We start from the raw sequence: 27450 nt of genomic DNA, 5'->3' as shown, positions 1-27450 counted from the left end.
GATTGTCGTATCGTACTGAACGCTTCGATTTGATTGGTGGTTTGTAATATTTTGGGCAAGAAAAATAATTAATACTTTGTGTAAGTAGTGTTATATAAGCACCTTTGTTTAGCGCTAAGATTGCCTTGTGGAGGTGGCTCATGTGTGGCAATTACAGTAATTTATGGATAGAACAAACTCAAAGGGACCACTAAATTTAGTTTGTTATAACCGTAGTTCTGTATAAGCACGTTTACAGCACATATACAGCAAATGGATGGGACGAAAGTTTGTTATATCCGTTATATAAGTGTGTTTGTTATAAACGTAGTTTATTATACGTTGAATATGCCCAAGTGTTTGTGGGAAAACTCGGAGATTACTATTGTCTCTGGGTGTTGGTGTAGATGTTTGATAGACATCTGTGGCGGGGAGCATCTTGCTGAGTCTGCTAGCGTCTTGTGCCCATGTATACATACTGATATGTTGACGCTTCTGTTCCTACAAGGTGATATTTACAACGTTGTAATAAATATATGTACATATGCTGGATATTTTGTATTTAAAGATTAATATATGAACTCTTTTGGGATTACTATATTTTAACTTTTGAAAGATCTTTTATTAATCTCTTTTATCATGTTTATTAGTATTTGATGAACATGTTTAATTACTGTTAGTGTTACTGGCCTAAAAATACATTTATCTCTTAATCAAAAACATTAAATATTCATTGTTTATCCTGTTGTTATTTTTGGAGCATGACTTGTCTCAAAACGTAACAAATGTTATATTTGGGATCACGCTTTCTTAGTAAAGTACAGATTCTTTGGTTCGAGTCCCGTCCGAGATTCGAACCCACACTGCCAGAGAGAGGCACCTAATCGCCAGCACACAAAGTCAGCGATCTAACCCATTTAGCCAGAGGCTTCCACAAAACAAAAGTCCAATAACTGGTAGTCTAGATCACATACTTTGTGTACCCCTCTGGCTGGTGTAATTTGGACATGGGAGCTCAACCCAAAAGAGTACTGAATCTGTACTATATTTACAAAATATTATATCAACTATAACATTTGTTATATTTGACCACTCTAATGGCATTGTGTGTTTGTGTCTAAAAACATGCACAAAAAAGTCTTGGTTCTCGAGCTGCTCTGGCATCGGTGAAACACCTCTGTGGTGACATATATTAACAATTAGGTTTACCTTTCTCACGTCACAGCTGACACAGTACTAGTTTCCTAAATACATTGCTAGAAAACCTTTTGTGTTTATTTTGCCAGCTTACCGTTATGCCACCAAATAGGTAAACAGTATTTACACTAGGGCTGGGACGGGTAACTCGGGTACTCGGGTCGGGTGGGTCCTGAGTAGGACCCGGGTACCCACAGGACTACCCGGACCCATGGTTAGTCACGTGATATATTGTTTAATGACAACATCTCACTATATAGCCCAGTGGTCACACTACAAGTTGCTAATGTTGGCATTTCTTTCTGACCATGGACACCTTCCTGTTGACTTGTAAATGTTTGAGTAAAGATAAAGCTTCAGTCAACTTCAGTGAACGCATGATCTCATTATTTGATACATGTATCTAAGTAGTTTTACCCAGGGCTGCGGTAAAACATCTACCAATCAGACATTTTGTTCCCAACTCTTGAGACTTGCAGTGGGTACCCGAGTAGGGTCGGATAATAGGGGTCGGGTAGTAAATTTGGACTCGTCCCAGCCCTAATTTACACATGTCATAAGTTTTAAATATGTTTTGTTTCCATGGTTACGAACATTTGTACCTGTTTCTACCTGAGGTATAACAGAACGGCCATGAACAGGCGACACAGAGATATGTGTCTGATGTATTTTTGTGTTGATCCGTGTCAACAACGACCTCGTGAACTCAGGTACTTCATGCCCACATTCCAACACAGTGCAGAGATGTTTCATGTGGAAAATATTTTTATATCCTTGAAATATTTTGAAGTCGTACTATTGGCTGTGCTTGATGAAGATGGAATACATGATGCATAAGTCTCGGTGATGATACTTACTCTTTTATTCGTATGTAGCTGCCCGTGTAGATCCGGGTTAGAATAGGTCTTCGGCAACCCATGCTTTCCGTGAAGACCGAAATGGTAAACGTCTGATACCTGCATCACATCGGGCTTTCCTCCCACATTAAGCTGACACGCCGTGATATAACTGGAATACTGTTAAAAGCGGCATTGAACCCAACTCACTCATTGATAATAAAATGGAATCTACAGTCACGATGTCCTTGGTAAAAGTAAATGCTTGATAACAACTTGGTGATTGTTTGGTGACAGTGTCTCCAGTAAGTGTACCTCATACAGTACATGGTGCTGGTGAGAAGACTGGCAGGGAAGTCAAACGTAGCTGACTGAGTGTGGATAGTGGCTTCCTCTCAACTACTGTTGTCTCCGGTTCCCCCTTCAGTACATCAGTGTTGCACAGCCGTCATATTGTGAACTCACTCAACATTGTGTCAGTCCTCGTGTTTCTGTCAGCTGTTCAGGGGTTACCACACGAGTACAAATGAATTCTGAAAGGGTATTCTCTAACTTTAGTTTGCGATATTCGTCATTAGAATAGTACTATATTGTCATGGAATGACAAATATAATTCTTTTTAATTATAACAAAGTACCGATTTAGAAAAGTTGAGTTTCCGAGCCGTGCGCTAGATCTTTGATAAGTATCCCTGTCAACAGTTGAGCTGTATGTTTGTTGTTTCACAGTAGACACCGGATCCTGCTGCAGTCTGGGGAGACATATCAAATATTGCTTCTGTAACCATGGTAACCTGGTTCTGTATTAAGATGTATATTGTCTCCTAATCAGATGCACCTCACATGTTGCATGTATGTTGCACGTATGGTGCACGTATGGTGCGAGTATGGTGCACGTAGGTTGCACATATTGTGCACGTATGGTGCACCAGGCAGTGAGTTTTTATGTTATTCTTTTATGGAGAATGCAATATACTATTTGTTATGATACTTAGATTAACAGAATTTGTCTTTTGTATCATTGATTTTTGTAGCATTTGTCTTGGCTTTTGTTTTATTTAGAATTATTTTTGAATTTTGTTATTGTGCGATCTGTCCATACATTGGAATCTTGTTAACTTGAACTTTTGCACCAGAATTTTAGTGCCCATGATTTGATGTGAACAGCACTAGGATATTGCAGCTGGAATAGTAGGGCTGGCAATTGATGGCGATTATCAATCTCTATGATCTATAACTAAATATCGATCAGATATGTATAAATATCAGAAAGGGAACTTTAAGCAAATATGCAGGAAAGTCATGACACACATTTATGCATTTATTACTTTGTGGACATTTGAGATATAACAAAAACAGTTGCTTTCCATCTTCCACAATTGACATTGTTGACATTGACGTGTCTGCTTCGGTAAATCTAAACTTTATTTCATTGCAATAGTGACTGACTCACACAAGCAGTGTCTGACTGACTCACACCAGCAGGGTCTGACTGACACACACAAGCAGTGTCTGACTGACTCACACAAGCAGTGTCTGATTGACTCACACAAGCAGTGTCTGATTGACTCACACAAGCAGTGTCTGACTGACTCACACAAGCAGTGTCTGACTGACTCACACAAGCAGTGTCTGATTGACTCACACAAGCAGTGTCTGACTGACTCACACAAGCAGTGTCTGACTGACTCACACCAGCAGGGTCTGACTGACTCACACAAGCAGGGTCTGACTGACTCACACCAGCAGGGTCTGACTGACTCACACCAGCAGGGTCTGACTGACTCACACCAGCAGTGTCTGACTGACTCACACCAGCAGGGTCTGACTGACTCACACCAGCAGGGTCTGACTGACTCACACCAGCAGTGTCTGACTGTCTCACACCAGCAGGGTCTGACTGACTCACACCAGCAGGGTCTGACTGACTCACACCAGCAGGGTCTGACTGACTCACACCAGCAGTGTCTGACTGTCTCACACCAGCAGTGTCTGACTGACTCACACCAGCAGGGTCTGACTGACTCACACCAGCAGGGTCTGACTGACTCACACCAGCAGTGTCTGACTGTCTCACACCAGCAGGGTCTGACTGACTCACACCAGCAGGGTCTGACTGACTCACACCAGCAGGGTCTGACTGACTCACACCAGCAGGGTCTGACTGACTCACACCAGCAGTGTCTGACTGTCTCACACCAGCAGGGTCTGACTGACTCACACCAGCAGGGTCTGACTGACTCACACCAGCAGTGTCTGACTGACTCACACCAGCAGGGTCTGACTGACTCACACCAGCAGGGTCTGACTGACTCACACCAGCAGGGTCTGACTGACTCACACAAGCAGGGTCTGACTGACTCACACAAGCAGGGTCTGACTGACTCACACCAGCAGGGTCTGACTGACTCACACCAGCAGGGTCTGACTGTCTCACACCAGCAGGAGACAGGAGACAGGAGGGAGACCTGACATGACTCTGTGCAATGAGTTAACAAGCTTTCTGTGTGTTCATATTTAATCAAACCATGTAACTCAAACCCAGTGAACCTGACAACTGAACCTGATTTCTGTTACTACTTATTTTGTATCACAATGTGTTATACTAATAAACGTTTTTAATCCCATATTTTGTTGTTTTTTTAATCCTCCAGACCACCCGCGATGATACACGGATTACATCGCCATTGTTTTATCATAATATCCTGGACCCATTTGCAAGCACAGCTTTGTATTGAAAGTGACCTCACCATCTGAATCTATATCTCCTGCTGAGCACAGGATTGCTCCTGCTTTGAGAGCAGTTAGACTGGACAGCTAATTTTAGCATAGAGCCAGTTGAATCGGGCTGAAAACTGAAGTGTTCTTTAAGTGTGGTTTGTACCCTGGACAGCAGAGGATGGACCTAGACATCTTGACTGCCGTGTTCTGTAAGTGTGGTTTGTACCCTGGACAACAGAGGATGGACTTAGACATCTGGACTGCCATGTTCTGTATGTGTGGTTTGTACCCTGGACAACAGAGGATGGACCTAGACATCTGTACTGCCATGTTCTGTAAGTGTGGTTTGTACCCTGGACAGCAGAGGATGGACCTAGACATCTTGACTGCCATGTTCTGTATGTGTGGTTTGTACCCTGGACAACAGAGGATGGACCTAGACATCTGTACTGATGTGTTCTGTAAGTGTGGTTTGTACCCTGGACAGCAGAGGATGGACCTAGACATCTTGACTGCCATGTTCTGTAAGTGTGGTTTGTACCCTGGACAACAGAGGATGGACCTAGACATCTTGACTGCCATGTTCTGTAAGTGTGGTTTGTACCCTGGACAACAGAGGATGGACCTAGACATCTTGACTGCCATGTTCTGTAAGTGTGGTTTGTACCCTGGACAGCAGAGGATGGACCTAGACATCTTGACTGCCATGTTCTGTATGTGTGGTTTGTACCCTGGACAGCAGAGGATGGGCTTAGACATCTGGACTGCCGTCTCTGTATGTGTGGTTTGTACTGCAATCAATACAGAAGTCAAACTGGGAGAATCATGGGTTTATTTGCAAGTATGGGGACAGTTTGTTTTAATTTATGGTTCAGGGATATCTAAAGAACCAATTAGCTTTGGTAGGTGTAAATAAAAATATATTTGTGTAGGTCAACATAGCTGTCAATAGTTTCTTTCACTTAGCATTATTTAATAAATGATTGTGACTAGATCCTTGTTGTTCAAATTTGTAAAACCAATAAAATTTAGAAGTGACCCAAGTCTCCTCATGTTCCCCCTCAGTGGAAGACGGCGAATTGATCAATCACTCGTCAATCATCACAACATCGCTCACCGCACATAGGATGTTTTCACGTTTAGCAGCTTGTCAGTTCTCTATCAAATGATCAAACCCAGCACATGACAGAAACACGCTACATCGGTGGATCACGACTTTTTACTTCTCGATACAAGTATCGATCACAATCGCACACTTAGAAAGTATTGATTAATACCACAAATGTATTCTTCAATAAATGTTACACCAAGCACGTATTACTTGTGAAAATGAGAAGTGAAAATGAGAAGTGAAAACTTAATATTTATTTTACATCCATTGCGCGATACTTGACACTGCCAACTATAAATTGTTAGTGTGCCAGGTATTTGGCCATCCTGTCTAGGAAAAAGATGGCTTACGCACCACAGATAACAGAACATGCAAATATTGTGATCCGCATCGGATCGTGAGCAAGGTATCGTGATACGCATCTGATCGCACAGTTGGTGTATCGTCCCAGCCCTATACATCAGTAGTATTTCTCAACATCTACACTGGGTGGAACATGAGGACAACAGCAGCATGAACAATATCTACAATACAACGCTGTACATTTTGTGTGTTTGTTGTTTGACGCCACACTCAGCAATAATCCAGCTATATGCTGCAGTCTGTAAATAATCGAGTTTGGACCAGACAATCCAGTGATTGACATCATGAACATCGATCTGTGCAATTGGAATAACATGACATGCATCAACCAATTCAGCGAGCCTGACCACCTGATCCCTTTAGTCGCCTCTTACGACAAGCAAAGTCGCCTTTTCCAGCAACATGGGTAACATATACAACATGTATATAATATGCCATCCAAGATGTCTGTCCTTACATCAGCTATCTCAGCCTGTACAACATGTCGCCATCCAAGATGTCTGTCCTTACATCAGCTATCTCGGTCTGTACAACATGTCGCCATCCAAGATGTCTGTCCTTACATCAGCTATCTCAGCCTGTACAACATGTCGCCATCCAAGATGTCTGTCCTTACATCAGCTATCTCGGTCTGTACAACATGTCGCCATCCAAGATGTTTGTCCTTACATCAGCTATCTCAGCCTGTACAACATGTCGCCATCCAAGATGTCTGTCCTTACATCAGCTATCTCAGCCTGTACAACATGTCGCCATCCAAGATGTCTGTCCTTACACCAGCTATCTCGGGCTGTACAACATGTCACCATCCAAGATGTCTGTCCTTACATCAGCTATCTCGGCCTGTACAACATGTCACCATCCAAGATGTCTGTCCTTACATCAGCTATCTCGGCCTGTACAACATGTCACCATCCCAGATGTCTGTCCTCTATCAGCTATCTCGGCCTGTACAACATGTCGCCATCCAAGATGTCTGTCCTCAATCAGCTATCTCGGCCTCTACAAGATGTCTGTCCTTACATCAGCTATCTCGGCCCGTACAACATGTCGCCATCCAAGATGTCTGTCCTTACATCAGCTATCTCGGCCTGTACAACATGTCGCCATCCAAGATGTCTGTCCTCTATCAGCTATCTCGGCCTGTACAACATGTCACCATCCAAGATGTCTGTCCTCTATCAGCCATGACGGTCTCTACATCATGTCGCCATCCAAGATGTCTGTCCTCTATCAGCTATCTCGGTCTGTACAACATGGTACCATCCAAGATGTCTGTCCTCTATCAGCTATCTCGGTCTGTACAACATGTCGCCATCCAAGATGTCTGTCTTCTATCAGCTATCTCGGACTGTACAACATGTTACCATCCAAGATGTCTGTCCTCTATCAGCTATCTCGGTCTGTACAACATGTCACCATCCAAGATGCCTATCCTCTATCAGCTATCTCGGTCTGTACAACATGTCACCATCCAAGATGTCTGTCCTCTATCAGCTATCTCGGCCTGTACAACATGTCGTCATCCAAGATGGCCTTCCTTGCACGTGGCCGTCGCTTGTACTGATCGGGGTCGTCAAGGCGATAAGAAGCTACACTTGTGGGTCGGTCCTCCATGGCAGTCTCTATGGCAGTGATGGCAGCTTGAGCTTCAGGGCTGATGTTGTGGACATCGCCTGCGAGGATGTCCTGTACAGCCTTCATCATCTGCTTCACCTCCTCCAGCCGAGTGACGGTCTGCAGACAGAACCAGAGATAGAAGATGTGTTAGTGTTATACAGTAAAACTGCCAACATTCAATATATTTGTATAATTGTGCCGATACAACAGAGCAAAATGTCCCAACTTCGATCCTTTCACACAGAACCGAAAGTGTTTCTCTCCCCTTGTATCCCCTCCACCAGGGGGGCATGGTACACATCAACCTAGGCACTGCCACTGTCCCCCTCCACCAGGGGGGCATGGTACACATCAACCTAGGCACTGCCACTGTCCCCCTCCACCAGGGGGGCATTGTACACATCAACCTAGGCACTGCCACTGTCCCCCTCCACCAGGGGCCATGGTACACATCAACCTAGGCACTGCCACTGTCCCCCTCCACCAGGGGGGCATGGTACACATCAACCTAGGCACTGCCACTGTCCCCCTCCACCAGGGGGGCATGGTACACATCAACCTAGGCACTGCCCCCCTCCACCAGGGGCATTGTACACATCAACCTAGGCACTGCCACTGTCCCCCCCACCAGGGGGGCATGGTACACATCAACCTAGGCACTGCCACTGCCCCCCTCCATCAGGGGGCATGGTACACATCAACCTAGGCACTGCCACTGTCCCCCTCCACCAGGGGGGCATGGTACACATCAACCTAGGCACTGCCACTGTCCCCCTCCACCAGGGGGGCATGGTACACATCAACCTAGGCACTGCCCCCCTCCACCAGGGGCATGGTACACATCAACCTAGGCACTGCCACTGTCTCCCTCCACCAGGGGGCATGGTACACATCAACCTAGGCACTGCCCCCCTCCACCAGGGGCATGGTACACATCAACCTAGGCACTGCCACTGTCTCCCTCCACCAGGGGCCATGGTACACAACAACCTAGGCACTGCCACTGTCCCCCTCCACCAGGGGGCATGGTACACAACAACCTAGGCACTGCCCCCCTCCACCAGGGGCATTGTACACATCAACCTAGGCACTGCCACTGTCCCCCTCCACCAGGGGGCATGGTACACATCAACCTAGGCACTGCCACTGTCCCCCTCCACCAGGGGCATGGTACACAACAACCTAGGCACTGCCACTGCCCCCCTCCACCAGGGGGCATGGTACACATCAACCTAGGCACTGCCCCCCTCCAACAGGGGGGCATGTTACACATCAACCTAGGCACTGCCCCCCTCCACCAAGGGGCATGGTACACATCAACCTAGGCACTGTCCCCATCCACCAGGGGGGCATGTTACACATCAACCTAGGCACTGCCCCCCTCCACCAGGGGGCATGGTACACATCAACCTAGGCACTGCCCCCCTCCACCAGGGGGGCATGTTACACATCAACCTAGGCACTGCCACTGTCGTAAGTCTATGTTAAGGAATGGGAGTTACGATCACCTTAGCACTCCGATCACTTTGTACAACAGAACTTTGGTCACTGATCTGAGATCACTAATTATTATTTTCACTAATCCACAAACATGACCTACTACTGAGTTGGCCAAACAACAATGGCCAGCCTAGCTGCATGCACCAGCAGTCTCGGAGATATCAACTGCTGACATGGATTTCCGGTAAATATACTACGCCACCTTTAATAGAGATATCTATATCTTTCCATGCACAAAACTGATTCTCATACTGTGTCCTGTGTATATCTAAACAGAAGGACATCTGATTCTCATACTGTGTCCTGTCTATATCTAAACAGAAGGACATCTGATTCTCACACGATGTCCTGTGTATATCTAAACAGAAGGACATCTGATTCTCATACAATGTCCTGTGTATATCTAAACAGAAGGACATCTGATTCTCATACTGTGTCCTGTGTATATCTAAACAGAAGGACATCTGATTCTCATACTGTGTCCTGTGTATATTTAAACAGAAGGACATCTGATTCTCATACTGTGTCCTGTGTATATCTAAACAGAAGGACATCTGATTCTCATACTGTGTCCTGTGTATATCTAAACTGAGACAACTGATTCTCATACGATGTCCTGTGTATATTTAAACAGAAGGACATCTGATTCTCATACTGTGTCCTGTCTATATCTAAACAGAAGGACATCTGATTCTCATACAATGTCCTGTGTATATCTAAACAGAAGGACATCTGATTCTCATACTGTGTCCTGTGTATATCTAAACTGAGACAACTGATTCTCATACTGTGTCCTGTGTATATTTAAACAGAAGGACAACTGATTCTCATACTTTGTCCTGTGTATATTTAAACAGAAGGACAACTGATTCTCATACTGTGTCCTGTGTATATCTAAACAGAAGGACAACTGATTCTCATACGATGTCCTGTGTATATTTAAACAGAAGGACAACTGATTCTCATACTGTGTCCTGTGTATATCTAAACAGAAGGACAACTGATTCTCATACTTTGTCCTGTGTATATTTAAACAGAAGGACAACTGATTCTCATACTTTGTCCTGTGTATATTTAAACAGAAGGACAACTGATTCTCATACTGTGTCCTGTGTATATCTAAACAGAAGGACAACTGATTCTCATACGATGTCCTGTGTATATCTAAACTGAGACAACTGATTCTCATACGATGTCCTGTGTATATTTAAACTGAGACAACTGATTCTCATACGATGTCCTGTGTATATTTAAACAGAAGGACAACTGATTCTCATACTGTGTCCTGTGTATATTTAAACAGAAGGACATCTGATTCTCATACTGTGTCCTGTGTATATCTAAACAGAAGGACAACTGATTCTCATACGATGTCCTGTGTATATCTAAACTGAGACAACTGATTCTCATACGATGTCCTGTGTATATTTAAACAGAAGGACATCTGATTCTCATACTGTGTCCTGTGTATATTTAAACAGAAGGACAACTGATTCTCATACGATGTCCTGTGTATATCTAAACTGAGACAACTGATTCTCATACGATGTCCTGTGTATATTTAAACAGAAGGACAACTGATTCTCATACTGTGTCCTGTGTATATTTAAACAGAAGGACAACTGATTCTCATACTGTGTCCTGTGTATATCTAAACAGAAGGACAACTGATTCTCATACGATGTCCTGTGTATATCTAAACAGAAGGACAACTGATTCTCATACGATGTCCTGTGTATATCTAAACTGAGACAACTGATTCTCATACGATGTCCTGTGTATATTTAAACAGAAGGACATCTGATTCTCCCTACCAAAAGTGGAGTGGCATATGACGTGAACAATCTCCATGGTTCTGGTTGTGTTCAAATGAATGTCATGTTTCTCAAGACCTGTCCTCAATTAAACTTGTCACGCCCCCGAATCTTTAAATATGGTATTAACTAAAAGTGTGTTTCTATTTGCGCTGGATTCTAATGTTTAGAAAACAGCCCGTCATTCACAGGCATTCAGACTCAGAGTGGTAACTAGATGTGGTCAACATCATTGCTTGTCCGTCTCTTCAAAGTTCCAAATGCTAGAAAAGAATCAAGTTTCATTTACATTTGTAAACTAATATACAAAGTAATTTGTGACCTCACTTGAACATGTTGTTAAAATAACAGACCTCACTAGGAGCTGGTTAAACCCAGAAATCTACAGGAGGGGGACAGGAGGAAGTTCACCTGGCACTTGCTGGAGATGCAAGCAACGAAGCCAGGGCCACCTGGAACAGTATCTTAGGTACTGTAAATCTTCACATCAACGCGTCTCCAAATAAATATACGACTGCTGACCCCTAGCCCAAAATGCCACTCAGTATCAATGCGACCCCCACCCCCATCCTCAGTGGAATGATACATATCCCTACCTTAGTCCAAACCTTACCTTAATCCAATCAAACAGCAAACAGCACTGCTTATTGGGCCGAGTAGAACACTACCGTAAAAACAATAAACAGTGTTTTCCTAAAAACACACAGTTCATATGTTTATTTTGTTGACTGGCATTAAGGAAGTTCAAAGGCAATAGTTCACTGATTGGTATGCGGAGAAGGTGTCAACAAACTTGAAGGCAGATGACAAGACAAAGGCTGTCTTGATCTGAGGAGTGTGATGAAGCCTATCGGTGCGCCTTGTGTCATGTCAGCCTTTGACGAAATGTTGCGTGGGTAGCGTCTGTCTTGACTGTTGGAGTGGTCAATGATGCCTAGTTTGATATGAGTTGGTAGAATTCTTGACCCCCAGAAGTGATAATTCACCGGATGCCTTTTGTGTTATTCCTATTCTTTGAATGACATTGTTAAATACTTGTTACAACTGCTGCTAAAAAAACGTGTTTGTGTCAAGTTGGTATTTTTGCTATCCGAAGTGTGCAGTGAGGCTGTCTTATTGCTGATAGTCATTTTCAAGACATAATGGTGAGGTTTCATTAATGAGAACAAAGACTACTCGCATTTTGCGCAATTATTTCACACTCGTGTTAATCTCAAGACTTACAGTACCGGAGATATCACTGAGTGTATCTGTTGGAGGAAAGCCTAAAGTGATGCATGCCTCTGACATTTACCACCACAGTGAAACCTACCTGCTGTTATAATCGACTAAGCAAACAATCACAGCGAACCTGGGATTGAAACCCCTGATTATAGGACTTGCACAGCTCAAAGATGCAGCACTTTAAGCTTAGAAAAATGAAAGAATTGGTTCTCTGGCAATGACTTTTTAAAATATAGTGCGGGCGGGCAGGTTTTTTTTTTGGCTTGTTCAACCTGGAACAGAGCCTCCCTACATAAACAAACATACAAACTCCAAATGCCGCCATAGCCATAACACTAGATGTGCAGTAAAGCAGTGTGCATGTAAAGGGAAGTAACTGTGGATCACATTTATCAGGATTTCAATTTGTTTTTTATAATGGAAATAAAAACAAACGTCCAAAATAACATCTTCATCCTATTCCTGCTCCGCGTCAGCCTACCTCATCCTCCATGACCAGGAAGGCCTCCCCCGTATCGGGCTCGATTTCAAACACAGACTTCAGCTTCATCTCAACAAACTCCAGCATGGAGTACGGCAGCATGGCTTTGCGAGCGTCAAGGACATTTGTGATCTTCTGCTGGAACGCCATCGTCATCCTGTGCATCGTCTTCTTGTCCAGTGGGTCCTGGAAACAGATGATGTTGTGTGTACAAAAGCACTCGGACACATTACAGCAGTATCACAACAATAAAGAAACAAGTCTGAAACCGACACACTAGTTCTGTACCCAACAGTACCTGTCTCTCTGTGGCTGTCTTCCCTGTTTTTGCTGTAGCAGCCTTGCCGGCGCCGCTGTTGGAGGTCTTGCCACCAGTGCCAGGAGAAGTATCGAGGTTCTTCCACTTGTTGTATTCCATGGCAAAGATGGTGAGATCCCGCAGGCCCTCGATGAGATGACACACATACTCAGCCTCCGCCCCGATACTGTGCAGCATCCGCCACGCCTCCACCACATGGCACTGTTCCTGGAACACATGGCATCATGGAGCTTCAGGTCAAGTGTGAAGGGTCAAGTGTTAAGGGTCGAATGTGAAGAGTCAAATGTGATGGTCAAGAGTGAAGGGTCAGGTGTGAAGGGTCAGGTGTGAAGGATCAAGTTTGAAGGGTAAGGTGTAGAGGGTCAGGACTTGAAGGTCCGGTGTGAAGGGAGGGGTGTGAGTGACTGACTGAGTTTGATTTTACGCCGCTCTTAGTAATATTCCAGCAATATCATGGCAGGGGACACCAGAAATGGGCTTCACACATTGTACCCATGTCGGGAATCGAACCAGGGTCTTCGGTTTGACGAGCAAATGCTTTAACCACTAGGCTACCCGACCGCCCCTGGTGAGGAGTGAATAGTCAGGAGTGAAAGGCCAGGTATGAAAGGTCAAGTGTGAAGGGTGAGCTGTGAAGGGTCAGGAGTGAAAGGGCAGGGATGAAAGGTCAAGTGTGAAGGGTGAGGTGTGAAGGGTCAGGAGTGAAAGGCCAGGTATGAAAGGTCAAGTGTGAAGGGTGAGCTGTGAAGGGTCAGGAGTGAAAGGGCAGGGATGAAAGGTCAAGTGTGAAGGGTGAGGTGTGAAGGGTCAGGAGTGAAAGGCCAGGTATGAAAGGTCAAGTGTGAAGGGTGAGCTGTGAAGGGTCAGGAGTGAAAGGGCAGGGATGAAAGGTCAAGTGTGAAGGGTGAGGTGTGAAGGGTCAGGAGTGAAAGGGCAGGTATGAAAGGTCAAGTGTGAAGGGTGAGGTGTGAAGGGTCAGGAGTGAAAGGGCAGGGATGAAAGGTCAAGTGTGAAGGGTGAGGTGTGAAGGGTCAGGAGTGAAAGGGCAGGGATGAAAGGTCAAGTGTGAAGGGTGAGGTGTGAAGGGTCACGAGTGAAAGGACAGGTATGAAGGGTCAAGTGTGAAGGATCAGGAATGAAGTGTCGGGTGTGAAAGGTCAGATGAGAAGAGTCAAACTATTTATCACTTAATGATGTATTCAAATTGTCATCTTTAGTGATCTTCCAAAAATTAGCAGAAATGTACGCCATGTTCAAAAGACAAAAAATGAGCCACGACTCATGAGTCATATAAAACATATTTGTAATGATCGTTTCAAACATATTTATCATGTTAAGATGTGTGCAAAATGTCATCCTCATATTCATGGTGGTTTCCAAGAAAATCTGTATATTGTGCCCTGACCAGAAGGAAGGGCAGTAGTTTAATCTCCCCTCCTACCTGGGACATGAGTGCCCGAAGCAGCAGCAGTCGGTGGACGTCGATCCACTGCGCCTTGTCCCGCGCCTTCAGGATGTGGTCGTCCAGGGACTGGAAAGTCGCTCGGATGTTGGGTCCACTCAGTGGATTGCCGCTCCTCGGACCACCATTCTGGTAGTGGAACGCAGCCTGCCAAGGGAAATAACACACATGTTGATTCACGATGCCGGGGGAGTACAGTATTGCCACATGGATGAGTAGCACAAACTACATGCGTCTTCCTTGCAGACTCAACTTGCAGACTCTGTCAACTTGACACAGAGGTGGTGCAGCACAAGGACATATGACAAGAGTGTCTAAAAGGGGACTTGAGTTGAACAAACCAATAGTCTTACTGTGTTTCAACTTATATCATCAACCTTAAACTAACATTTGACACAGCTATGAAATGTAGGAGAGGTTGATTAAGCTGTTGAAAATCATTTATTTTCTCATGAATTGAACTTAGTATTCCTGAGCGTCTCGCTGTGTCTTACAATGTGACCATGACGTCATATGGACATCACCACTGTTATGTCAAACATCTGTTGTAGGCTCAACATGGAGGAGGTCAAACGTGAAACAGCCAACTAAAACATGGCCTGATTAATGCCACAGGGATGTTGAGTGTAACTGTGGGTGCAGGGCTAGTGTTACTGTGGGTGCAGGGCTAGTGTTACTGTGGGTGCAGGGCTAGTGTTACTGTGGGTGCAGGGCTAGTGTTACTGTGGGTGCAGGGCTAGTGTTACTGTGGTGCATGGCTAGTGTTACTGTGGGTGCAGGGCTAGTGTTACTGTGGTGCAGGGCTAGTGTTACTGTGGGTGCAGGGCTAGTGTTACTGTGGATGGTGTCCTGGAAGTCTGCTTTCATTATGGACGAGCAGTTTTCCAGAGTCTCAGTTCTGGAGGATGTGTATCCAAGACATCCGCAAATGCTGCACTAAACTGCCACTCACAAAGTATCTCCTGATTCACACAATGCTACAATGTATTTATCTGTCCCTGCTGTATTCCGCGATATATTTTTCAGAAATGCCAACTCGGTGGAGAAATGTACCTATCTTGCAGAAAATCTCATCTTGTGCATAACTCGTGTAGAATTTTGCATTTATCCACAGCTGAGTTCGTCAAACACATTGCTGAATCCTAACATGGGAGTCGAATGCTGCTTTCCAATGTGTAGATGGATATATATGTTTCCTTGATGCGAAGCTGACTTTTGTATCATTGCTTACCGATAATGCATGTCTGTATGTTTACACTAGTGATCTCCCGATTCAATGACCAGACTATTCTGCTACAATGTATCTACTGACACACAGCTGTGCTACAATGTATCTACTGACACACAGCTGTGCTACAATGTATCTACTGACCCACAGCTGTGCTACAATGTATCTACTGTCCCACAGCTGTGCTACAATGTATCTACTGTCACACAGCTGTGCTACAATGTATCTACTGACTCACACAGCTGTGCTACAATGTATCTACTAACACACAGCTGTACTACAATGTATCTACTGACTCACACACATACAGCTGTGCTACAATGTATCTACTGACTCACAAAGCTGTGCTACAATGTATCTACTGACACACACAGCTGTGCTAAACTGTATCCATTGACACACACACACACAGCTGTGCTACAATGTATCTACTGACTCACACATACAGCTGTGCTACAATGTATCTACTGAATCACACAGCTGTGCAACAATGTATCTACTGACACACACACACAGCTGTGCTACAATGTATCTACTGACACACACACACATCCAGCTGTGCTACAATGTATCTACTGACTCACACAGCTGTGCTACAATTTATCTACTGACTCACACATACAGCTGTGCTACAATGTATCTACTGACTCACACAGCTGTGCTACAATGGATCTACTGACACACACACACATCCAGCTGTGCTACAATGTATCTACTGATTCACACAGCTGTGCTACAATTTATCTACTGACTCACACATACAGCTGTGCTACAATGTATCTACTGACTCACACAGCTGTGCTACAATGTATCTATTGACACAAAAACACAGCTGTGCTACAATGTATCTACTGATTCACACAACTTTGCTACAATGTGTCTACTGACTCACAGCTGAACTACAATCTATTGACTCACACAGCTGTGCTACAATGTATCTACTGACACACAGCTGTGCTACAATGTATCTACTGACTCACACAGCTGTGCTACAATGTATCTATTGACACAAACACACAGCTGTCCTACAATGTATCTACTGATTCACACAACTTTGCTACAATGTGTCTACTGACTCACAGCTGAACTACAATCTATTGACTCACACAGCTGTGCTACAATGTATCTACTGACACACAGCTGTGCTACAATGTATCTATTGACAAACACACAGCTGTGGTACAATGTATCTACTCACACACAGCTGTGCTAGAATGTATCTACTCACACACAGCTGTGCTACAACGTATCTACTGACTCACACAGCTGTGCTACAATGTATCTGTTGATTAAAACACAGCTGTGCTACAATGTATCTACTGAGTCCGACACACACAGCTGTGCTACAATGTATCTACTGACTCACACACAGCTGTGCTAAAATATATCTACTGACACACAGCTGTGCTACAATGTATCTACTGACTTACGCACAGCTGTGCTACAATGTATCTACTGACTCACACAGCTGTGCTACAATGTATCTACTGACTCACACACAGCTGTGCTAAAATTTATCTACTGACACACAGCTGTGCTACAATGTATCTACTAAATCACACACATACAGCTGTGCTACAATGTATCTACTGACTCACACACAGCTGTGCTAAAATATATCTACTGACACACAGCTGTGCTACAATGTATCTACTGATTCACACAGCTGTGCTACAATGTATCTACTGACTCAGCTGTGCTACAATGTATCTACTAAATCACACAGCTGTGCTACAATGTATCTGCTGATTCACACAGCTGTGCTACAATGTATCTACTGACACACAGCTGTGCTACAATGTATGTCCTGACACACAGCTGTGCTACAATGTATCTACTGACACACACACAGACAGATGTGCTACAATGTATCTACTCACACACAGCTGTGCTACAATGTATCTACTGACACACACAGCTGTGCTAAAATGTATCTGTTGATTATAACACAGCTGTGCTACAATGTATCTACTGAGTCCCACACACACAGCTGTGCTACAATGTATCTACTGACTCACACACAGCTGTGCTAAAATATATCTACTGACTCACACACACAGCTGTGCTACAATGTATCTACTGAGTCACACACACACAGCTGTGCTACAACATATCTACTGACACACACATACACACAGCTGTGCTACAATGCATCTACTGACTCACACAGCTGTGCTACAATGTATCTACTGACACACACAAACAGCTGTGCTACAATGTATCTACTGACTCACACAGCTGTGCTACAATGTATCTACTGACACACACAGCTGTGATACAATGTATCTACTGACTCACACAGCTGTGCTACAATGTATCTACTGACTCACACAGCTGTGCTACAATGTATCTACTGACACACACACACAGCTTTGCTACAATGTATCTACTGACACACAGCTTTGCTACAATGTATCTACTGACTCACACAGCTGTGCTACAATGTATCTACTGACTCACACAGCTGTGCTACAATGTATCTACTGACTCACACAGCTGTGCTAAAATGTATCTGTTGATTAACACACAGCTGTGCTACAAATAGTTCCCACAATGATGTAATACACTGTCTTGACTCACCCTGTCTTTAGTTAGGAAGAGGCACTGGTAGAAGGAGCAAGGGTCTGGGGGGAAGTACAGCTCCTTGCTGGAACACAATACACAGACCTCTGATACAACAACACACAGATCCTTGATACAACAACACACAGCTCCTTGATACAACAACATAAAGATCCTTGATACAACAACACAAAGATCCTTGATACAATAATCCACAGATCCTTGATACAACAACACACAGATCCTTGATACAACAATACACAGATCCTTGATACAACAATACACAGATCCTTGATACAATAATCCACAGATCCTTGATACAACAACACACAGATCCTTGATACAACAACACAGATCCTTGATACAACAACACACAGATCCTTGATACAATAATCCACAGATCCTTGATACAACAATACACAGATCCTTGATACAACAACACAGATCCTTGATACAATAATACACAGATCCTTGATACAACAACACAGATCCTTGATACAATAATACACAGATCCTTGATACAACAACACACAGACCCTTGATACAACAACACAGATCCTTGATACAACAACACACAGGTCCTTGATACAACAACACACACATCCTTGATACAACAACACACAGATTCTTGATACAACAACACACAGATCCTTGATACATCAATACACAAATCCTTGATACAACAATACACAGATCCTTGATACAACAACACACAGATTCTTGATACAACAACACAGATCCTTGATACAACAACGCACAGATCCTTGATAGAACAACACACAGATCCTTGATACAATAACACACAAATCCTTGATACAACAACACACAGATTCTTGATACAACAACACAGATCCTTGATACAATAATACACAGATCCTTGATACAACAACACACAGATCCTTGATACAACAACACAGATCCTTGATACAATAATACACAGATCCTTGATACAACAACACACAGAACCTTGATACAACAATACACAGATCCTTGATAACACCCATCAAGGAATACAGGTTTTCACTGTCACAACAAATTAACATTAAGAACCAAATCACTTGCAGTTAACCATGAAAGAAGAAGTTTGATTCAGTTAAAATCTGTGTAAGACGTTTGTCTCATTTATAATTATTCAATATGCAACACATCCAATTGTTTCTGACTTGTTCTCATTCACTTTACTGCACAGTGAGTGTCAGTGAGTGAGTGAGTGTGAGTGTGTGAGTGAGTGAGTGAGTGAGAGTGTGAGTGAGTGAGAGTGTGAGTGAGTGAGTGAGAGTGTGAGAGTGTAAGTGAGTAAGTGAGACTGTGAGTGAGTGAGTGAGAGTGAGAGTGAGTGAGTGCGTGCGTGCGTGAGTGAGTGAGAGTGTGAGTGAGTAAGTGAGACTGTGAGTGAGTGAGTGAGTAAGTGAGACTGTGAGTGAGTGAGTGTGTGCCTGAGTATGTGATGGTGTGTGAGTGTGTGATGATGTGTGAGTGTGTGATGGTGTGTGAGTAAGCCTGAGTATGTGATGGTGTGTGAGTGTGTGATGGTGTGTGAGTGTGCCTGAGTATGTGATGGTGTGTGAGTGAGTGAGTGAGTGTGTGTGTGTGTGTGTGTGAGTGAGTGAGTGAGTGAGTGAGTGAGTGAGTGAGTGAGTGAGTGAGTGTGGTGTTATGCCGCTTTTAGCAATATTCCAGCAATATCACGGCAGGGTACACCAGAAATGGGCTTCATACATTGTAGCCATGTCGGGATTCAAACCTGGGTGTTCAGCGTGACGAGCAAATGCTTTAACCACTAGGCTACCTGACCGCCCCTTTCGTTGCACAGTGTGTCGGTCAGACAGCAGGTCCCCACAAACACAGAGAGTGTATGCTGTAACAAGCTCAGCACCTACCCGAGATGATCGTCGGTGAGCCAGTGGAAGAGGAAGTGTTTCTTCACGCCCACGTACCGCCACTCGTCCAGCTGCACGTATGCCTGGGAGGAAAGATCATCAGGACAACCCACTCACACTGCTTAACAGTACATTATCCTTCGAGATTGTCAGTCTACTGCTAGAAATCATTTCAGGATTATAATGGGTAGGTGACCATCTACCAAGATGAGCAAATTTATGTCAATCTTATAGTCTGGAGGGTAATTAAAGGTACCGACGTTTACTACAGTATCTGAAAAACTATTGGACCTACTCCAGTCCAGACCTACTCACACACCATCACGCACACTCACACACCATCACGCACACTCACATAAACTCACATACCATCACACACACTCACGCACTCACACACTATCACACACGATCACATACCCTCACACACACTCACACACCATCACATATCATCACACACACTCACACACCATCACATACTCAGGCACACTCACATACCATCACACACCATCACCCACTCAGACCTGCTCACACACCATCACTCACACTCACGTAAACTCACACGCCATCACACACACTCAAGCACTCACACACTATCACATACCATCACACACACTCACACACCATCACACACTCACACACCATTACCCACTCAGGCACACTCACACACCATCACATACTCAGGCACACTCACACATCATCACACACTCACACACCATCACCCACTCAGGCACACTCACACACCATCACATACTCAGGCACACTCACACACTCACATGCCATCACACACTCAAACACCATCACACACTCACACACTTACACACCATCACATACTCAGGCACACTCACACACCATCACACACTCACACACCATCACCCACTCAGGCACACTCACACACCATCACATACTCAGGCACACTCACACACTCACATGCCATCACACACTCAAACACCATCACACACTCACACACTTACACACCATCACATACTCAGGCACACTCACACACCATCACACACTCGCACACCATCATACACTCACACACCATCACCCACTCAGGCACACTCACACACCATCACATACTCAGGCACACTCACACACTCACATGCCATCACACACTCACACACCATAACACACTCACACACTTACACACCATCACATACTCAGGCACACTCACACATCATCACACACTCACACACCATCACCCACTCAGGCACACTCACACACCATCACATACTCAGGCACACTCACACACTCACATGCCATCACACACTCAAACACCATCACACACTCACACACTTACACACCATCACATACTCAGGCACACTCACACACCATCACATTCTCAGGCACACTCACACACCATCACACACACACACTCACATACTCAGGCACACTCACACACCATCACATACTCAGGCACACTCACACACTCACATGCCATCACACACTCACACACCATAACACACTCACACACTTACACACCATCACATACTCAGGCACACTCACACATCATCACACACTCACACACCATCACCCACTCAGGCACACTCACACACCATCACATACTCAGGCACACTCACACACTCACATGCCATCACACACTCAAACACCATCACACACTCACACACTTACACACCATCACATACTCAGGCACACTCACACACCATCACATTCTCAGGCACACTCACACACCATCACACACACACACTCACATACTCAGGCACACTCACACACCATCACATACTCAGGCACACTCACACACCATCACACACTCACACACCATCAAACACACACACACCATCAAACACTCACACACCATCAAACACTCACACACCATCAAACACACACACCTCATCAAACACTCCTACATCATCACACAGTCACACACCATCAAACACTCACACACCATCAAACACACACACACCATCAAACACTCACACACCATCAAACACTCACACACCATCAAACACACACCTCATCAAACACTCACACACCATCACACAGTCACACACCATCAAACACTCAAACACCATCAAACACACACACCTCATCACACACACACCATCACACACCATCACAGATTCACACACCATTGCAGTCACACACCATTGCACAGTCACACACCATAACACACTCACACACCACACACAATCAAACACACACACACCATCACATACACACACACTCGCACACCGTCACACACCATCACACACAATCAAACACTCACACACCATCACACACTCACACAGTGACACACCTTCACACAGTCACACACCATCAAACACTCACACACCTTCACACAGTCACACACCATCAAACACTCACACACCATCACACACTCACACACCATCACACACTCAGAAGTAGTCCCCTGTTGCTCAAAAAGAGATTCCAGAATCGACTCTCAACCATGACTTTGTGAATAATTGAAAATGATTTATTTTCGCTCAAGTATTCATCACTCTATTGGGTTTTTCCCAAAATGAGCTAACATTTTGAGTGAGTGAGTTGGGTTTAACTCCGCTTTTAACTGTATTCCAGTTATATCACAGCATGTCAGCTTAATGTGGGAGGAAAGCCTGAAGTGATGCAGGTCTCTGACGTTTACCACTTCAGTGAAACCCACGAGCACGGGTATGGTGCTGACAAACCTAGAAACATAATTGGGGCGAACTGGGATGCTAACATTTTGAGATTTCAAAAAAAATAAAATAATGTTTTAGATGTATATAAGGGTTCTACTAAAGCCTTGACTTGGAAAGTAAATAAGCTTGTAATTGTGTTTCGGAAATTAGCTCCATTGTATTTACGCATGCTGTTATCATACATTTGAGTTTTTCATCTAATGCATGCGTTTCTGTACCCAAGTTAATTGAAAGTACTTGCGTTTTGAATTTTGGGGTGGGGTGGGGGGGGAAGGTATTTTACGCAAATACGCAGCTTATCTTTAGCACTGTTGGTGTCAAATCTTAATGATATGACCCAAATGATATTCAAAAGAGAGTAAGGGATGCATGTCAACATGTCCCCAACATAAACTCACTCACTCTTTCACTCACTCACACCATCACACACTCACCTTGAAGTAGATGGGCTCTCTCCTGGAACACACCATCTCGAACTCGGTGAGGAATCCTTGTCTGGAGTTGAGGATGTCCTCCCAGGACCAGCGGATGCCGTCCAGCCCCATGTAGACGCCCATCACAGGGTACAAGGACAGCTCGATCAGGTCACACAGGTGGTTATACACTGTGCAGTGGAGGAGTAAACATAGACTTACAGTTTCCACATACCAGTTATATGATGGCATCCAGCCCCATGTAGACGCCCATCACAGGGTACTGATGGCGTACTGTAAATAATCAAATGTGATTGGCTCGCAGTCACAATCACAAGTGTTGCCACCCTCCATTTCAAACTCAATCCCCCCACATCGTCATCAGATATTCAGGCTGAGTATTTGTTTGTTTGTTTGTTTCTTGTTTAACACAGCAATCTGCAATATTCCAGCTATGTGACAGCAGTCTGTAAATAATCGAGTCTGGACCAGACAATTCAGTGATTGACATCATGAGCATCAATCCAGGCAATTGGGATACGATGACATGCATCAACCAAGTCAGCGAGCCTGACCAACCGATCCTGTTAGTTGCCTCTTACAACAAGCATAGTCGCCTTTTACAGTAAGTATGGGTTGCTGAAGTCCTATTCTACCCCGGATCTTCATGGGTCTCAGGCTGAGTAGGTTAACACTGTGTTGAACAGCATGTGGTCAGGGAAATGAAAAATGAATATTTATCAATGCCAACCAGTGGGTGTAGTGCTGCTTGACCAAGATTGTTATCAAAGCATGGACAAAAGATACTGGCTAAGGGGAGTAACTCTTGCAAGATAAGTGTCAGCACTGGGCCACTCTGACCCCACCCTGTTTATATCACAAGAGAAACAAAACCTATGTGAACATAATATTTTTCTCAAATATCCCAAACTATTAAAACGCACCAGTTTACCACTAGACCTATTTATGCGCCAAGTTTGGTGAAGAAATATTGTACGGTTTTCAAGATCTGCTCCAGAAACGAGCACTACCACCATTTTCAGTCAGTCGTTGCCATGGAAACTATCAAAAAGGCACCAGTTCACCACATGACCTATCTTTGTGCCAAGTTTGGTAAAGTTATCTCTCATGGTTCTGCTCTGGAATGAAACGTGACAGCCAGATGGAAGGATGTACAGACAGCACCCATTCCTATATCCCCCTTCCACTTCGTCGCAGGGGTTAATAATATCAACGTCAGAATCAAAACAAATTTTATCTTACCCATTTTGGCAAACAAGCTGAGGGCCTCGCTCTCACAGCCCTGTGGGCCCTGCATGTAGTAGTGCTCCTCCAGGGTGACGGAGTTCAGGTACGGCTGCATCTGTCCGTACAGCAGACACGACCCCACAATCCCCATACACACTCCGATCTGGTGGAACAGATGTACACTGTGAGCTGTAGAAGTAGGGGATGCATAGCACCATATAACTTATAACATGCCCCTCGTGATGCTGCCATAACTTATAACTTGCCCCTCGTGATGCTGCCATAACTTATAATATACCCCTCGTGATGCTGCCATAACTTATAACATACCCCTCGTGATTCTGCCATAACTTATAACATACCCCTCGTGATGCTGCCATAACTTATAACATACCCCTCGTGATGCTGCCATAACTTATAACATACCCCTCGTGATGCTGCCATAACTTATAACATACCCCTCGTGATTCTGCCATAACTTATAACATACCCCTCGTGATGCTGCCATAACTTATAACATACACCTCGTGATGCTGCAATAACTTATAACATACCCCTCGTCATGCTGCCATAACTTATAACATGCCCCTCGTGATGCTGCCATAACTTATAACATACCCCTCGTCATGCTGCCATAACTTATAATACACCCTCGTCATGCTGCCATAACTTATAACATGCCCCTCGTGATGCCTCCATAACATATAATATACCTCTCGTGATGCTGCCATAACTTATAACATGCCCCTCGTGATGCTGCCATAACTTATAACATACCCCTCGTGATGCTGCCATAACTTATAACATGCCCCTCGTCATGCTGCCATAACTTATAACATACCCCTCGTGATGCTGCTATAACTTATAACATACCCTCGTGATGCTGCCATAACTTATAATATACCCCGCGTGATGCTGCCATAACTTATAATATACCTCTCGTGATGCTGCCATAACTTATAACATACCCCTCGGAATGATGCCATAACTTATAACATACCGTCGTGATGCTGCCATAACTTATAATATACCCCTCAACATATATGCTCAACACATGACTTTCACTGACTCGTAAACAACGTGCAGCTTTATAGTGAAGAGCAAGAGATTTAATTTCCTTTTTAGAAAACCAAGTGCAGCCTGTTCTTCACAAGGGATTTAGTCTCATGCGCTGAAATCTACTTTCCTCCCAGGTGGGAAACACAGTATTATACCAAGATCATGTGATCCCCTTCCGGTGGATGTAGAGAGACACTCGCCCTGAATGGCCCCTTCCGGTGGATGTAGAGAGACACTCACCCTGAATGGCCCCTTCCGGTGGATGTAGTTTTTGTATGAAAAGTTCTGCTGCACTAATCTGGCAAGGTTGACATAGGCGGCGATGTCCAGCACAGCCAGAGCACTCCGTGGACCTGCAAAACAAACACACACTCACAAGTCAGCATTTTGCTAATATTTCATGAAAATCTTCAAGTAGTCGCCACACATGTATTGTTTCGTTACACTCTCAGTAACATCGCCGCCACCAGTGTTGCCGCAGCCATTACAAATGTAGTAATGTTTATACTTTTGTTTATGTCTTTGGGAATGCCATCATAGTGAATTTTGAAAAGGTTTATGACTGACCCTATTTCTCAAATGAATTTACCTTTTGTTCGTTTGATAAGATTGGTTTGAGATTGCAGACAAACGGAAAATCAACCAACTTCCCCCTTACATTCTCACTATACATCATTTACATGATAGTTGTCATGAAGCAGAAATTCAATTGACAAACAAAGAAAATAATTCAGCTGGGGTAAGAGTATTCAGCTTCACAGCAGTCGTCACTTGTTTGTAAACATAACGGTCAGTCCAACTCCAAGCATGGTCGTGGTCACCTATCACAGTGGGGAGCTTTGACTGGTGCCAGCAATAGTATAAACAGCTCTGCGAACGGAATATCGCTGTGAGGAGCTTGTATACACTGGGTGTGACGGGGAGACAACTCCAACACAATCTGCCCACCAGGTGCCACATATGTATGTTACACGAGAAAACAAATAGTATTTCTCTACTCGTGGCCTTAAGATGACACTACAGGATGAACATATTCTGCAACATGGGACATATGAGTGGGCAAGAGCTTAATGTCTTCCTTGATACTATGACAACTCCCCCAAGAGTCACATGACCACTGATCCCCCGGTCACACAATGGAAGCTAGCCCTCCCCAGTGTCTTGCACTTGGTTTATCGCTTTATCATTTACTTATAATTCCTAGAAAGAGATGAACTGTATAAACTGCATACCGTAGCCGTCACAGCCTGCCATGTAGTAGACGTAGTTGTCGGGGTCAGCTTCTTGGGGGGTCCCTGACAACAGCTGACTCAGCAGATTGGATGACTTCTCATAGCACAGGTCCACCCTAAGGCACACATTCAGTATCGGAATCAGTGTAGGAATCAGTGTCGGAATCAGTGTCAGAATCAGTGTAGGGATCATTGTAGAAATCAGTGTCAGAATCAGTGTTGGAATCAGTGTAGGAATCAGTGTCGGAATCAGTGTAGGAATCAGTGTTGGAATCAGCGTAGGAATCAGTGTCGGAATCAGTGTAGGAATCAGTGTTGGAATCAGTGTAGGAATCAGTGTAGGGATCATTGTAGAAATCAGTGTAGGGATCATTGTAGAAATCAGTGTAGGAATCAGTGTAGGGATCAGTGTAGGGATCAGTGTAGGAATCAGTGTAGGAATCAGTGTAGGGATCAGTGTCGGAATCAGTGTAGGAATCAGTGTAGGGATCAGTGTTGGAATCAGTGTAGGGATCAGTGTAGGAATCAGTGTAGGGATCATTGTAGGAATCAGTGTAGAA

The 27450-nt window shown here is 44.3% G+C and overlaps 2 protein-coding genes across 2 annotated transcripts in view; both read right to left on the bottom strand.

Annotated features, from left to right (window-relative positions):
* Positions 1-2706: 2706 nt before the first annotated feature.
* LOC139472540 (A-kinase anchor protein 5-like) lies at positions 2707-4699 on the bottom strand. Its single transcript, XM_071255012.1, has 3 exons — positions 4692-4699; positions 3681-4479; positions 2707-2763 (listed from the first exon to the last, which is right to left on the bottom strand). Exons 1-3 carry the CDS (start codon positions 4697-4699, stop codon positions 2707-2709), a joined length of 864 nt encoding a protein of 287 aa, XP_071111113.1.
* Positions 4700-7646: 2947 nt separating this feature from the next.
* LOC139472353 (uncharacterized) overlaps positions 7647-27450 on the bottom strand; it is a 55081-nt gene continuing 35277 nt past the window's right edge. The window contains exons 22-31 of the mRNA XM_071254816.1: positions 26891-27006; positions 25899-26011; positions 24615-24762; positions 23373-23542; positions 20297-20379; positions 18435-18501; positions 14606-14773; positions 13144-13371; positions 12846-13031; positions 7647-7943 (exon numbers count right to left, since the gene is read on the bottom strand). Of these exons, the coding sequence (XP_071110917.1) occupies positions 7704-7943; positions 12846-13031; positions 13144-13371; positions 14606-14773; positions 18435-18501; positions 20297-20379; positions 23373-23542; positions 24615-24762; positions 25899-26011; positions 26891-27006 (1519 nt within the window). The 3' untranslated portion in view covers positions 7647-7703. The remainder of the gene's footprint in view (positions 7944-12845; positions 13032-13143; positions 13372-14605; positions 14774-18434; positions 18502-20296; positions 20380-23372; positions 23543-24614; positions 24763-25898; positions 26012-26890; positions 27007-27450) is intronic.

The sequence above is a fragment of the Haliotis cracherodii genome, unplaced genomic scaffold (assembly GCF_022045235.1).
Source record: "Haliotis cracherodii isolate W230 unplaced genomic scaffold, xgHalCrac1.p SCAF_24, whole genome shotgun sequence".
Lineage (NCBI taxonomy): Eukaryota > Metazoa > Mollusca > Gastropoda > Lepetellida > Haliotidae > Haliotis > Haliotis cracherodii.
The sequence above is the reverse complement of the archived record's forward strand: the minus strand, read 5'-3'. Positions and strand labels throughout refer to the sequence as shown.